This window comes from Barbus barbus (genome assembly GCF_936440315.1).
Source record: "Barbus barbus genome assembly, chromosome: 15".
Lineage (NCBI taxonomy): Eukaryota > Metazoa > Chordata > Actinopteri > Cypriniformes > Cyprinidae > Barbus > Barbus barbus.
Window position 1 is genome coordinate 1,409,641 of NC_136743.1, and position 17,161 is coordinate 1,426,801.

A 17,161-nucleotide genomic window follows, 5' to 3' on the forward strand; every position below is an offset into this window, starting at 1 on the left:
ATATTTAGATATCGGTATGTAGGCATGTTACGTTGTAGCTTAGGTTAAACACAGATAAGCACAAACTACATTATTACATTCATAAGTAACACCTGTAAATAAAGCGAAATGTTATAATGTACAAACAATAAACACAGTACCTAGCCTATAGGCTATTTTGAACGGTTTTCAGAACAAAACAAGAATGAAAAATATAAGTTGCTAAACAAGCCAAAACGAATTAGGCTAATTTAAAGGGGTGGTTGATTGCAATTTCACTTTTTAAAACTTAGTGTGTAATGTTGCTGTTTGAGCATAAACAATATCTGCAAAGTTTCAGTGCTGAAAGTTCAATGCAAACGGAAAATTAATGAAGCAAACAACGATTTTAAACTGTTTTCATGTCGATATACACATTTAGTACATTAAATATTCCACTCTCATTAATGGAGATAAGCACTGAAATTACATAGTCATTACACAAAAATTAAACCAAAATCATATGAATTTAGACATATTTGTAATGGATGCCCTTGATCACTTTTCCTCTTTTAATTACAACAAGGAGTGCTATAGGTGCACAATAAGCTGCAGATCTCATGTAATGAGAATTTTTTTTTTTTTTAGCGAGAAGAATGATCAATGATGCGCACTTACTTCGATATTATGGTGGACACTGCTGGATTCGGTGGTTGAATGGTCCATTGTTCGGTCTATGTGAATAGGTCTAATGATCTTACTGTACAACTGCAGCTGCACGGAGCTGTTAATGTCGTGTGAAGGCATCTCCACAACATTATGAAAAATACCACCATTTGAAGGATACAACTTGAAGAAACGGTAAGATTTACACGTTTCATTTTTAAAATAGCTACTTTGTCAGTGACGTGCCATCGGTGCCGAGTCATAAATATAGGCCTATCTGTTTCCACTAAAAATAGCTAAAAGATGTTCACCTTATCAGCAAAACTGCATCATTTAATTTTAATTCTTTAAAACACTTGATATACTATTTGGCCAGTGTAAAAGAATGAGATCAACTCTATTCTAAAACATGTAGGCTACCTGATTTTAAACAGTTTTGTTTTTATAAATATTTTAATACATTTATTCTAACACATAACAATGCTATTTGTTTATTTATAGCAATAAAAATTAATTTATGGCACAAATGGCATTATGAGTTATGCATAGTAAAACTAGGTGTTGTAAGCTCCATATATGCTGATTTCAGGGAGGAGTCGGGGTGGAGATGCACGTACGCAATATCTTCCCCTGACTGGGATTTATAAAGTGATTTTTGTGTAGGTTCTGGCAATTTCTGGTTATTTCTCATTTTCCCACACTCCCCGTCTGACTGGAAGAGGTGGAGGTACTGGTCTGCTCATCTCTAATGATTGGAAATGTATTCCTTTGCCTTCTCTGAGTATTAACAGCTCCTTTGAATCACATTCAGTCACTATTACCCACCCTTTTAAAATCCATTTTGTAGTTGTTTATCGACCCCTAGGACCACAAGGTAACTTCTTGTCGTGGCCTAATGATAGAGAGTCGGACTTGTAACCCGAAGGTCTCGGGTTCGAGTCTCAGGTCTGGCAGGAATTGTCGGTGGGGGGAGTGAATAACCAGCGCTCTCTTCACCCTCAATACCACGATTGAGGTGAGAACCTCAAGCAAGGCACCGAAAACCTCAACTGCTCCCCGGGCGCCGCAGCATTGGCTGCCCACTGCTCCGGGTGTGTGTTCACGGTGTGTGTGTTTACTACTGTGTGTGTGCACTTAGATGGGTTAAATGCAGAGCACAAATTCTGAGTATGGGACACCATAATTGGCCAAATGTCACTTCACTTCTTGGATGATTTAGATGTGCTGCTCTCAACCTTTCCTGAGGATGGTACTCCCCTAGTTATGTAGACTTCAACATCCACCTAGATCTGCAGAGTTTTGCTTCAACCCTAATCAATCACACCTGAACAAGCTAATCAAGTTCTGAACGGTTACTTGGAAGCTACAGGCAGGTGAATTTTAATTAGGGTTGGAGCTGAACTCTCCAGGACTGGAGTTCGCCACCCCTGACCTAGATAAACCTCAGGCTGCAGACTTCCACACTCTGTTTGCCTATTTTGATCTCAAGAGATTTCTTTTATTTTTTTTATTTTTTGTATCCCTTAAGCATATGCCACATTTGTGATGAACATGCTCATTAAACTTACTTACACGACATAAGCTCATGACAGTTTACAGACCCAGTATTTGTGTTTGCTTAACTCTATGGCCTGACCTGGTAATCACACAATTATGTAGGTGTGTGTGCATTTGAGTCCGTAGTGACACTTTGCTCAGCTTCCTGGGAATTCACGGCACTGTCAGAAACAGGCGTTGGTGACTCGGTTATGTTTTGTCCCTTAACATCCATTAGGTGTTTGCAGTTCCGGCAATATTCCTGACCTTCGGGTTTCGGATGATGTAAGAGCGTCCGTCCTCCAAGGCATGCGATAAGACGGCAGGTGTCCATTGCCCATTACCTTGCTGTGAATAGACATTGGCTCCTTGTTTCAGTGCGGTAAGTGGTTTCGCAGCTCTGTCATAGTATGATTTTTGTTTACTTGGCATCGCTCTCTCTTGAGTTGTACAGCAGCGAGTTTGCATGTCTGTGGTTGCAGAAGTTTGTCCGTAACGGGGGTTTGATTGAGCGAAGCCGTCTGCTCAAGAGAAGCTGAGCTGGTGATTTAAAACCATCAACAGGTGCATTTCTGTGCTCCAAGATACTCAGGTATGGGTCCTTTCCTTCTTCGCGTGCTATTGTCAATATCAGCTTTGTCGTTTGCACTGTTTTCTCCGCAAGTCCATTACTCTAGGCATAGTATGGGCTTGTTGTTGTGTGCACAAAGTTCCACTTTTTCGCAAAAGCATGGAACTCCCATGAACTGTATTGCGAACATTGCTTTGAGCTTTTGGATTACGGCAGCTGCAGAAATCGAATGTAGCTTTTCTACCTCGAAGAAGCGGCTGTAATAATCAACAGCAATGATGTAATTTTCGCCCTGCCATGTGAAGAAGTCAGTAGCGACCGCTTGCCATAGGCACTTTGGAATTGGGTGTGCAATCATCGGTTCTTGTTGGTTGGAGTTACGGTGCGCAAGACAGATGGGGCAGTTTGTACAGTTTCCTCTATTTGCTTGCTCATGCCCGGCCAGAATAGGACATCCCTTGCTCGCTGCTTACTTTTTTCCACACTCATGTTGCCTGTGTGTATCTTTTCTAGCATGCTAAGTCTCAGACTGCGTGGTATAATGATTTTTTCACCTTTTGGCAAGATGCCGTTGGCAAACGAGAGCTCGTCCCTGTGATTCCAATATTCTATCACCAGCGGTGGGCAGCTTTGTCACGTCTCTGGCCTTCCTGCTTGGATTAACAGTCTTAAGGCTGCGAGTCCTGTTTCGACGCCTCACGCAGCTCCGCAAGCTTGATGTCTGACACAGGTAAGTTGCTGACTACGGCGTGGACTTGTGCCTCCATTCCTTCGTTTACGATGCGTTGTGGTAAGCAACAGATTTCCTCGACAGTGTGTCGGCAACAGGTATTTCATTACCTGGTTTGTGAATCAACGTGAAGTCGTATTTCTGCAGCTGCAGACTCATGTGCTGTAGGTGTGGTGGGGTGGGGTGGCAGAGAGTGGTTTCTTGAGTATGGACTCCAGAGGTTTGAGGTTCGATTCTACAATGAATGCTCTCCCATATAGATACTGGTGAAATCGTTTACATCCAAACAGAACGGCGTAAAGTTCTTTTTCTATTTGTGAGTAGTTCTGCTCTGTTTTCCTAAGCGATTTGGATGCATAAGCGACTGGTTTCCCTTTTTATAAAAAGGAAAGCATCCAAGCCATTTTTAGACGCATCCACCTGCAGTTGCAGTGATTAATTTGGGTTGTAGTATGCCAGTACCGGCCCCGGCTCTCTCGTGATCAAGTCCTTGATTTGTTGGAAGGCAGCAGTGTGCATTTCGTCCCATGTAAACTCGTTGCCTTGTTTCAACATCTGGCGCAACGGTGCGTTTATCTCTGCGAATCGGGACAGATAATTGATCATACCCAGTATTGTTTCTAGCTTCGATTTTTTTTTTTTTTTTTGTAATGGCTCCATTTCTTTTATGGCTTTTATCTTCTTTTGGTCCAGTTTGATGCCGTCGTGCGTCAGTCTGTGTCCGAAGTAGCTGACTTCATGTACGCAGATGAAGCAGTGCTTTTTTCGGGGTTCAGACGGACGCCTCTTTCTCTCGTTCTTTGAAGCATTGCACGTAGATTTTTATCGTGGTCCTCCTTTGTATGTCCATACACTAAGATGTAATCTACTATAGCTGCTACTCCGGACAGCACCTCATAAGTCTCTTCCAGTGGCGGCTGCTGGTCTTTCAAAGAGGGGAAGCTCATTTTCGGCCTACATCATAAAAATTGTCCATTTATTTATACGTAAATTATTTTCAAGAAAATGCTCTGTGACCCTGTTGTACCAACTAGGCGTCTTTTCCAGTGACTTGACCAGTGTCCTCTCAATGGCCAGCAGAGCTAGGCTGCTTAAACGACCTTGGCCCATTGTGTTACGGGTGTAGGACTTGAGCCACTTTAAACAGGAGAAGCTCCTTTCTTCACCTGCAGATGTAGCTCCAATTGTTGCCACTAATGAGAACAGTTTGTAAAGCTGAGGCATTGCCCTGTCCAACTCCATGTCTTTAACCCTCTGGGGTCTGAGGGTGTTTTGGGGGCCTGGAGAAGTTTTGACATGCCCTGACATTTGTGCTTTTTTCAGTTGCTTATAAATATATAAATGGCTAAAGTCTAACAAACAGCAAAAACAGGGCTACAATAATATGTTAGCAGCACTTATGTACTTGATTTTGTTTTTGAGAAAACAACGTTTATGCGTGGTTAGTGGAAAAACTAACATTTTGAAGTCACTGAAATAAGGCCATAAAAACATACAGAACATTTGTTCACAAGACTTCTGAGAACTGGATCTTGTAGCCTAGAATTTTTGCTTCAAAATAATGTGAAAATCATCTTCACGCCAGCGGAGTCCATCTTCTCTTCCTTTGAGTTCTTTTAGTTTTCTGACACCATGTAGTGCTGTTCACTCTATAGTGAAATATTATAAGATTGATCACAATTCAGGGACACCATGCGGTACGTGTCACGCATTTCACAGATCTCCTTTTATTATTATTCCCCATCACTTCCTGTGACCAACAGCTTTATGGGTAATGCAGTTTCACATATAACGGTGATACCAATCATTACAGTAGGTTGTCAGGTACTTCAGATGGTTCCACATTAAACGGAGTAGCAAATATCTTCAGTTCATTTTGTTTACTTTTCATGTCCTGAAACCTCTTGCCAAATGCCTGAAGCAGTTTTGCACACTCACCAGCATACTCAGTTGTCATAGCAGGCTTTTGTTCTTGTAGAGTAGGAAAATGCACAGTGCTACCCTTTTCCAGTTGCAATTGCCACAGCTTTACTTTCGCCTCAAATTATTTCACGTTTGAAATCAGAGAGCTAAGAAGCTGGTTCGTATCTTGGAGCTTGACAGTTTCAGCTCTGACAGGTGCTTGGTTATATCCACCATAAGGGCCAAATCACACAGCCACTTGTCATCACCGAGTTCCACAACAGGAGTTTCCTTAATCTCCATGAATTGTTTTACTTCTACCCTCAATTTGTAAAACCACAATGGTAAACCAGATCTCTGTAATCAGACTCAAGATCACTCAATAACTCTTTGAACTGGCGGCTGTTTAGTCCTCTGCTTTTGATTAAATTTATTGTGGAAACAACAGTTGTCATTACACTGTGGAGCTTCAGGGAATGTACACACAAACTCTCTTGATGTATGATACAGTGTCATACAATTAAATCACTTGGATCAAGACTGAGACGACTCATTTCTTTTTTGACCAATGCAGTTAGTCCCTTGGAAGACCACTTAACTTTTAAAATGGCAATTCAAATTTGTTCATTGCCAAAACAACTTGCTCAAACAAATCCTCACCTTTGGTAGTGCCATGTATGTCTTGCAAAGACAGCAATTCCTCTGTCGTTTCAAACGCAGCAGTAATTCCACGCAAAAAGATGACTATTTGGCCTGTATTTGTTATGTCTGTTGTTTTATTGCAGGCCAGAGAGAAAAACTGGAATTTTTTTGCGTTGTCATTCAGTATTGTTTCAATGTCTTGCGCCATATCAGTAATTCGTTCTGCGACAGTTCTTCGAGATAAACTGACACTTTGGAAGAGTTTTACTTTGTCTGGCTCTAGCAACTTGGCACTCTTTCACGAACTCTCTTTCTGAATGAGGTTTTAGTTGCTTAGCTATTAGCTCGCTCACCACAAACTTGAATGAATAACATTCTCTCTGTCAGAATGCAGTCTTGTGAAAACTGTTTGTTGGGCACCCAAACTAAGCCGAAGAGCGTTAACTTTATCCAAGCACTTTTGTCCTTGCAATTCATTCAGTTTAGCATGCTTCGAGCTGTAATGACGCTCGAAATTGGACTTTTTCACCACTGCAGGTGCATCCCCACAGACTAGGTTGACTGGAGTCTGGTTTCAGAAGTGGACATTCAACCGAGACTGCCTTGCTCTCAGTTGTTGAAGCCCTAAGACTGGCAAGAGCGGATTCTAAATCTTCTGTACTTATCCTATCTTGCTGGATTTATCCCCTGCTTTTGACACAGTTAACCACCAGATCCTCATGTCAACCCCAACCCCAAAGGGCATCTCAGGAACCGCACTTCAGTGGTTTGAGTCTGTCAGATAGGTCCTTCAAGGTATCTTGGAGAGGTGAAGTGTCCAAGTCGCAACATCTAGCTACTGGAGTGCCTCAGGGCTCAGTTCTTGGACCACTTCTCTTCTCTGTCTACATGGCATCACTAGGTTCTGTCATTCAGAAACAATCCTTTTCATATCACTGCTATGCTGATGACACTCAACTCTACCTCTCATTCCATCCTGATGATCCGATGATAGCTGCTCACATCTCAGCTTGTCTAACAGACATTTCTTGCTGGATAAAGGACCATCACCTTCAACTCAACCTTGGCAAGACAGAACTGCTTGTGGTTTTAACAAACCCATCACTTCATCACAATTTCACATCAACCATAACTCATTAAAAAACAGCCAGAAACCATGGAGTTATGATTGATGATCAGCTGACTTTCTCAGACCACATTGCTAAAACTACCCGGTCCTGCAGATTTGCTTTATTCAACATCAAGAAGATCAGGCCCTTTCTTTCAGAACATGCTTCACAACTCCTTGTTCAAGCTCTTGTTCTGTCCAGACTGGACTACTGCAATGCTGTCTTTGCAGGTCTTCCAGCCAGTTCTATCAAACCTTTACAATTAATCCAGAACGCGGCAGTAAGATTCATTTTTAATGAGCTGAAAAGAATGCATGTCACACCTCTGTTTATCAATTTGCACTGGCTCCAATAGCTGCTCGCATTAAATTCAAGGCATTAATGTTTGCCTACAAAACCACCACTGGCTCTGCACCCCTTTAGCTAAATTCATTACTTCAGACTTATGTGTCCTCTAGAAGCTTGTGTTCTGCAAGTGAACAACGCTTTATTATGCCATCCCAAAGAGGCACAATATCACTTTCTCTTCCCTCTTTATTTCACCCTCTAACTCTAGAACTCTCTATTCTAATTCTATTCAAAAACTTATAGACTTTTAGACTTGCACTCTATTAATTTACTAACTGCTTTTCTTTAAAAAAATCAACCTAAAACTAGCTTCTCTATTCTTTTTGTATTCTATCTATTTGTTTTCTTTTATTTATTATACAATTTAAAGAAGCAAAAGTCCCCGATATACTCAAAGCAAAGTTCCTTTACGTTCTTCATTAAGGGGTAAAACGAAGTTTGAAATACGTGTGCAGTGGCATACTGTTGAACATCCCGACGCTGCCCACTCTGATGAAAGCAACGATTAAATGAATATGTAAATATGTGCTGCGCGCTTTCCTCTCGGTAACAAAATAAACAACAACAAAAATGGAGAAAACGGCAAGCATTTCTTTTTAAAAAGCATCTGATCATAGCAACATGGGTATGTTTGCACGAGTTCTGCAAATACCATTCCCCTGAAGTCATGTCACATGTATTCACATGACTCTTTATTCAATATATTGCTTAAAAGCAATCAGCAGTATTAAACATGAAACAATAGTGTCAGTGTCTCATTTCATCCAAAGCACAACTTAATTTTCTACTAGGCTATATATCGGCTCTACACTGTGTTCATGTTTTCACGCGCGGACATCTCACCTCCAAGGACTCGACAAATGAAATTAACCCAGAGAAGAGTTCCACATGAAAGAAGGCAGGGCCTCAGCGCACACCTCCTATGACGTAATCGTCACGGACCAATTGTAGTACGAAGGTGTTTTTGCAGCCAGAACGAACTTTTCCGGAAAGTTCGCTTTGGCAAGCCATTTCGAACTCCCAAAACGAACTTCGGCTGGATTTTGTTCGAAATGACGTCACATCAGTTCGTTCTTCGATTTCATTTAAGTATATCGGGGCCTTAGCACTTGCTTGCCTATTCTTTTTCTATTCTATCTGTTTTCTTTTTATTTATTATATCATAATAAAAAAAAACCTTGCTAAGTGTACTGCATTAGGCTAACTGAGACTTGTCATAGCTCTTTGCTTATTGCTCTTTAGTTGATTTTGTTTGCTTCTATTATCTTCATTTGTAAGTTGCACTGGATAAAAGCATCTGCTAAATGTCTAAATGTAATGTAAAATATATATAAATTATATATATATATATATATATATATATATATATATATATATATATTGTGTGTGTTTGTATGTTGAGTAAATGTATAAATACGGATGTCTTTAAATATTCTAAAATATATATTTGAAATATATATTTAAAAATATTCTCTCTCTCTCTCTATATATATATATATACACATATATATATATATATATATATATATTCTAACATCCAAATATAAAATCTCTCTCTCTCTATATATACTGTATATATAGCGTGTGTATGTTGAGTGAATGTATAATGTATAAATCAGGATGTTTTTAATATTCTTGTGTCCTGTTTTAGGTGGCTCAGATCCGCAGAGATATCTGTGATTTCAGAAAGAAGAGCGGCGTGGATAAAGTCATCGTTCTCTGGACCGCAAACACCGAGCGATTCTGTGACGTGATTACTGGAGTCAACGACACTGCAGAGAACCTGCTCAACACCATTCAGGCAAGCCTGATAAAAACACTGATGTGTACTGAATCAGAATCAGTCAGAATCACTGGTATTAATGATTTCTGGGATGTTTGTGTCTCAGAGGGGAGGTGAAGTGTCTCCCTCCACCATGTTTGCGGTGGCCAGTATTCTGGAGGGCTGCGCCTACATTAACGGCTCGCCACAGAACACATTTGTCCCCGGAGCCGTGGATCTGGCCCTCCAGCACGGCGTCTTCATCAGTGGAGACGACTTCAAATCCGGACAGACCAAACTCAAGTCTGTGCTGGTGGACTTCCTGATCAGCGCTGGAATCAAGGTGAGAGAAACACATTAAATATCTGAAACATTAACACTTGCATTAGTGTCCCATTATTTCATTTTAAGCAATAAATGCACAAATATAATTTAGGTAACATTTAACCATAAAGACCCAGTAGTTAATGCATTGACTAAAATTAGCAAACAAAGAACGATTTATTTTTTCTAATCCAGTTTTTTTGCATGTTAATTTTTCCATTTGAATTTTTCTGGATTCTGTCTTAATGGTTAATTTTAGGACCCTATGAAATCCATTTTATTTTTCCCCGATTTCTGTTTTATTTTTTTCCCAAATAAAATGTATGCTTTAATTTTTATGCATTATATTTTGTCCTTTTTTAATTTTTCTGGGTTCCATTTTACCTGTTTTATTTTTTCTGGATTCTGTTTTCATGATTAAATTAAATGTTAGTAGTAATTTGTTACAGTATTTAATTTATTAATCTTTGTTAACAGTAGTTCATTGTTAGTTCATGTTAGCTCAGGACAGGTCCATTAAATAATATTAAGATTCAACTTTTGATAATTTAATAATTTATTAGTAAAAGTTGAAATTAATATGAACTACTAGGGTAATGCTTTAGAATTATTTTTTGTTGTTGCTAATATTAAATAATGGAACCTTGTTGTAACATTTAACCATCATTTTAAAAAAGAGTAAATGATCACATTACAGTTTTTATACTATTCATTCAATAACATATGTACACAAACTGTAGTGTTTTTTTGGATGCATATACAATTATTTTGACCTCTTGATTAACAATCATTCGTTTTTGAATCACTGATAACTGACCTATATAATTAACCCTAATTAATAATTAACCCTATTTTTGTACAATATGTATGAAAAGTGCCATAGGTATATATTCTGGAAAATCATCAATATAATATTAAAATAATATTAAATATTTCTTCTGTTATTTTATTATATAAAATATTCTATATTTTTGTAATACATAAATTATATATTATTATTGTGTTTTTTATATTATATATTTTATATTATGTGAAATATTTTATATTGCATATTATTAAAAAAATAAAATTGTCATTTTCAGCCAACTTCTATAGTGAGTTATAATCATCTTGGCAACAACGACGGCCTGAATCTGTCGGCGCCGCAACAGTTTCGCTCTAAAGAAATCTCCAAGAGTAACGTGGTGGATGACATGGTGCAGTCGAACCCTGTACTGTTCCGACCCGGGGAGAAACCTGACCACTGCGTGAGTCTGACACTATATTACATATACACTACTGCTCAGAGGTGTGACTTAAAAACTATTTATTCAGCAAGGATGCATTAAACTGATCAAAAGGACAGTATTCAACTCTCTATTCATCTGTGAATCCTGAAAAATAAAATGCATCACTGTTTCCACAAAAATATTGGGCAGCACAACTGTATAAAACATTGATAATTAGGGATGCACGATATGAAAAATTTTAACCGATACCGATAACCGATAATTAAGTCCTTCTCATGGCCGATGCCGATACCGATATGTTCATATTTTTATATTATAATTTTCATATAATCTACAGTTTGTGCACCCAGGAGAATACAAAATCTAAGATTCACTGATTAAACTGATATTTTAGTAGCTCTGGCCTAACTTTAGCAAACATCAGTCCTGACTCTTCAAATGTTTTTTTATTTTTTGTGTAAGGCACCACAATACTTTGTAACAGAAATGGTTTAACAGAATTATGACAGAACTATGGTTTATCTGCAATTAACAACTCATTAACAACAAATTTATATTAAAATATTTCATGCATAAAGAAATGCATCTATTCAACGGTTTTAGTGCACGAGGATGAGAAAGTTATATAGGCTTTAAGTCACGTGTTTTCAAATACATTCTAAAAAAAATGCATTGACATTTGTCAGCCTCGAAAAAAAAGAAAAAAAAAGTGCATGCTCAAGAAAAATAAAGTGCATCCTCATACCAAGGTTGTTAAGTCGCAACACCGCTTATCACTTGCCCACCGCAGCACCGTCCCTCACTGTCATTTAGATTTTTTTAATAGTAATAAAAATAATTTAGTTCAGTTAGAGAACAGACACTACAATTAAAACCGAACGCGGCTGCTCAATGCAGCACACCAAACGAACGACAGTCGCGCATCACAGATCAGATTTCATTGATCACCTGAGGAGAGTGAGTCGAGCTGACTGACAAGAGTGAGGTGAAAAACACAAGACGATGGCAGAAGAGTTTCAAAACCAAATGTAAAAGCACCTGTTTTAAAAATATTTTTGGATTTTGAAAAGCCTGTTGACCTGCCATTTATCTAAGGTGATATTGGAAGGTCTATTTATTTATTTATTTTTTAAACATTCATTTCTCATTTAGCTTATTTGGTTCCACAGTATTTGCTGATTTTTATTTTATTTAAACTGTGATATTTTTCCCATTATTTTACATCAAGGTGTATGCAGTCCGTCCCTCAAAACTTTCCATCTCACTAATAAACGCTCTACGTTTTATAATTATTTGTTCCTCAGTCTTTACTGATTTTCAGTTTTGTATAGGCCTACCATGCATATTTAAAATTGGTAAGTTATCTGTTATTTTATATTAGGCATATAGCATGGTGTATTTTTATTCGTTTTGTTAATAAAAGTTAGCTATATGTTCTATGTTGTATTTTGTTGTTGCTTGAATTGAATTCAAGCAATTGATGCAGAATTGCCGTTAATTTGAAAGTGAAAATAAAATACGCACAGTGCTTTTGCAAGCTATTTAAGCAAAGGAAAGTGAGAAAACTCAAGCGAACTAAAAACAAACAACTGCTTGACGCCGAATTGCCACTAATTTGAAAGTGAAAATAAAACTCGCACAGAGCTTACAAGCTATTTAAAACCGAAGGAAAGCGAGGAAAAGAGAGAAGACTCAAACGACGTCCACCCCCCATCCACCGAGGTGATGCCGGTAAGGTGTTGACACACGTCGATTAACCAGTGGGAAAATTTCCTCACTGTCACAACCCTACTTGATGCCTTTCGGAATCCTTGCTGAACATGCGTTGGAAATAGCAATGGCATTGTCCTCCTCTGCCACCGAGAAAAACTTCCAGACCGGCGAAGACATGTTCGCGTGATGACATGATGACGTAATGAGCACAACACATGCTGAGAGTCACTGCAGTTTAAAGCTGCAATCACTTGCACTCGGAAAGAAGATGAATCTCAGATAAATCAGACCGATTGATTGATTTACCAGCAAGCATACTTTATCGGATCTAGTTATCGGATTTAATTTATCGGAGCAATAAAAATGACGTAATTTTCTCTCATATCAGTCGATAATTTATCTGTTCGATAAATATCGTGCATCCCTATTGATAATAATCAGAAATGTTTGTTGAGCAGTAAATCAGTATATTAGAATGATTTCTGAAGGATCATGTGACACTGAAGACTGCAGTAATGATGCTGAAAATACAGCTGCAGATCACAGAAATACATTACATTTTACAATATAATCACATGGAAAACTGATGCTTGTAGTGCCACGTTAAAAAAGAAAAAAAAATCTAATCACAAGATTAAAGTCATAATATTTCGAGAATAAATTAGAAGTAACGAGAATAAAGTCTAAAGTCATCTGGTTTAAGATGGCGCCGCAAATGGCTGCCGTGGTGTGGAACGTTTGTTTGTTCTGTGTTTAATCATTCTCTTACTATCAGTTTTACCAGAGACAAACCACTCAACATAAGGCAACACACCGGACAATTTTTTCCGGTTTTGGATTATTCAGACGCTTTGTTGAATGGTCTAGTCGGAGGGGCAGCGGTCCTAGTCAAACGCGCTCTCAGACGGAAAATAAGAAACAGCATCCCCACCAGGATATTCTTATCATTCAATAATGATAAACCGTGGTTTACAGGGAAACTCAAACAGCTTTGTCATGCCAAAGAGGTTGCTTACAGAAGTGGGGATAAAATCTTGTAAAACCAGGCCAGGAACAGACAAAAGCCCCGTTTCCACCGCAGGAACTTTCACCAGGAACCAGGGATTTTGGGCTGGTACTCTGTGTGTTTCCACAGCAGGAACCAGGATCTAAATAAAGTTCCGGGTAAAAATTTGACCCTCAGAATGTCCATCTGTGGGAGTTCACACTCCCAAGTCGAACTTGCGAAGTCATAACTACCGAGGATGCAAGTCCGAAATTTGCGTAGCCTACTTGGTATTGAGAAACACGCGCAGACCTACATCACCAGACTATATGCATAATCTTCATGGTACTTTAGAACGAGATGGAAACGCAGACAGAAACAGGTCTGGGGGAAAATATTTCCTGGGACAAATTGTTCCATGCAATTTCAGTGGAAAAGCAGCTAAAGGAGATCAGAGTGGCTAAAAAGAAAGAACTACTCTGAAAAGCTGAGAAAAGAGCTTTCAGCCAACGATCCGGCATCAGTATGGACTGATCTGGGGAACATCACCAAGTACAAGACACCACCCCCACAGTCTGTGGAGACCCCCCCTCCCCACCATTCAACCTGCGCTTACATTTACATTTACATTTATTCATTTAGCTGACGCTTTTATCCAAAGCGACTTACAATTGCTATATATGTCAGAGGTCGCACGCCTCTGGAGCAACTAGGGGTTAAGTGTCTTGCTCAGGGACACATTGGTGTCTCACAGTGGATTCGAACCCGGGTCTCTCACACCAAAGGCATGTGTCTTATCCACTGCGCCATCACCACCCGCTTAAGGTCTGTGTTGAGGATGTGAACCGGGTCTTCAGAAAACAGAAATCTAGGAAAGCTTCAGGACCAGATGGTATTTCACCTGCCTGTCTAAAGGTCTGTGCTGACCAGCTGGCCTCCATCTTTACACAAATCTTCAACAGATCTCTGGAGCTGTGCGAAGTTGCCTGCTGCTTCAAACGCTCCACCATCATTCCCGTCCCCAAAAAGCCCAAAATCACTGGACTTAATGACTACAGACCTGTCGCACTCACGTCTGTGGTCATGAAGTCATTTGAGCAACTGGTCCTGGTCTACCTGAAGGATATCACTGGACCCTTGCTGGATCCTCTTCAGTTTGCCTACAGAGCAAACAGGTCTGTGGATGATGAAGTCAACATGGCATACAGTCGTATTACATCTTGCAACACCTCGACAAACCTGGGAATTACGCAAGGATCTTATTTGTGGACTTCGGCTCTACCTTCAATACCATCATGCCTGACCTTCTCTCAGACAAACTGACACAGCTCTCTGTGCCCTCCTCCATCTGTCAGTGGATCACCAGCTTCCTGACAGACAGGCAGCAGCTAGTGAAGCTGGGCAAACTCACATCCAGGACTATCAGTATGATAATTCGTAATTTGAATTTATTCTAATAATATTCTAGTAATATTTCGACTTTATTCTCGTAAATTGGACTTTATTCTTTAAATCTTTCGACTTTATTCTCATTTTATTTTAACTTTATTCTCGAAATATTACGACTTTAATCTCGTAATCTTAGATTTGTTTTATTTTTTAACGTGGCTGTAGAACCTTGTCGAACCAAGAACACACACACACAACTATTAACAGAACAGCACATTCCTGAGGAACTCCCCTCTTTTCATTATCTGTGGTCGTAAAACTAATAAATGACCAGCACCGCGCTCAAACATCCTGCTCTGCTCTCTTTAACGTCTCACGAGACCCCTAAAACAAGGATAGATTTGTGGAGAAAATCTGGAATGTATTTAAAACAGGACTTCATGGTTGTTTCTTATCACTTAAGCATAATTCAACCAGAAACAGGACAAAGACCTCGGTATCTGGACACAACTTCCTGACTGCTTAACATATAATTCAATGATTTTATCAACCAGGAGAGACTTTTTTACAACAGACGTCCGAGCTAAGAAAATTACCAGATCTCCACAAAAGTGACATTCCCATGACCTTCCGTTTCTCTTCAGCAGAGAAACGCGCCTTTTCTTCTTATTGGCAGAACAAAGAAAATCAGACCTTTATAAGTGTTCCAAAGGGACAAATAATAATTGTTGCTGCTACCAAAAGCAACATATATGTATACACACACACACACAATATATATAGACAATATATATTAAGGTTGTATGTTATTTTATGTCTTTCATATGCTTGTTGTGATGATTTAGAAGGTAGGATGTTGATCAATGCATTGACCTATGTAGTATATAGAATTAAGGTATGTACTTTGTGTATGACAAATACCTGGTGTTTGATTTTGAATGAAAGCTAGTTGCGTCAGCAATAATTTGGGGGGGATGAAGGTTGACTTTTCTCATCATAATGTATGATTAAAACACTTATAAGAATCTGCTAGGATATGTTCGTCATTTAATGAAATAACTCAGCAAAGGATTCACGCACGGAAAACTGAGCCGTGCGGGGCGGGGCTCCGCCCACCAGAAACACTTGTGATTGGATCAAACAGCAAAAGGGGCGGACTGAAATCAGCCCAATATGGACAGACACCCAGCTTTGGCTGATGCTTGCTTGCTCACGCGCTGCCCTGCTTGAAACTTTGGCTCCTCATCTGATCGCGCTGTTAAGCGCTCTCAGCCATATACCATCTGGCAAGGATCCACACATGCCTTCAAAGTTCTGACCCAAGAAACTTTAACACCTGAAGCTGAAAGAACTCTAAACAGACTTCCTAAGAACGTCATCACGTCACAGAGAAACCAATCACTCACAGGATGGTATCCCCAGTGACATCACGCAACGACATCAATCACAGCCTTGGAGGGTTCCCTTGGACCACGCGGGAACACGCGAAAACAACATCCCAGCGATCGAGTCTACTCGAAAAGCAAGTAATCAACCGCTCTTGTTTAATCTGTATATGCTCCCACTAAGTCAGATAATGAGGAAGAACCAAATTGCCTATCACAGCTATGCTGATGATACCCAGATTTACCTAGCCTTATCTCCAAATGACTACAGCCCCATTGACTCCCTCTGCCAATGCATTGATGAAATTAACAGTTGGATGTGCCAGAACTTTCTTCAGTTAAACAAGGAGAAAACTGAAGTCATTGCATTTGGAAATAAAGATGAAGTTCTCAAGGTGAATGCATACCTTGACTCTAGGGGTCAAACAACTAAAAATCAAGTCAGAAATCTTGGGGTGATTCTGGAGACAGACCTTAGTTTCAGTAGTCATGTCAAAGCAGTAACTAAATCAGCATACTATCATCTCAAAAATATTGCAAGAATTAGATGTTTTGTTTCCAGTCAAGACTTGGAGAAACTTGTTCATGCCTTTATCACCAGCAGGGTGGATTACTGTAATGGTCTCCTCACCGGCCTTCCCAAGAAGACCATTAGACAACTGCAGCTCATCCAGAACACTGCTGCCAGGATTCTGACTAGAACCAGAAAATCTGAGCATATCACACCAGTCCTCAGGTCCTTACACTGGCTTCCAGTTACATTTAGGATTGATTTTAAAGTACTTTTACTCGTTTATAAGTCACTCAATGGCCTAGGACCTAAATATATTGCTGATATGCTCACTGAATATAAACCAAACAGACCACTCAGATCATTAGGATCGAGTCAGTTAGAAATACCAAGGGTTCACA

General features: G+C 39.4%; 1 protein-coding gene across 1 annotated transcript in view; it reads left to right on the forward strand.

Annotated features, from left to right (window-relative positions):
• LOC306881195 (inositol-3-phosphate synthase 1-A-like) overlaps nucleotides 1-17,161 on the forward strand; it is a 30,334-nt gene that overhangs the window by 9,952 nt on the left and 3,221 nt on the right. The window contains exons 6-8 of the mRNA XM_079435144.1: nucleotides 9,114-9,263; nucleotides 9,352-9,567; nucleotides 10,631-10,795. Coding sequence (XP_079291270.1) covers nucleotides 9,114-9,263; nucleotides 9,352-9,567; nucleotides 10,631-10,795 — 531 coding nt within the window. The remainder of the gene's footprint in view (nucleotides 1-9,113; nucleotides 9,264-9,351; nucleotides 9,568-10,630; nucleotides 10,796-17,161) is intronic.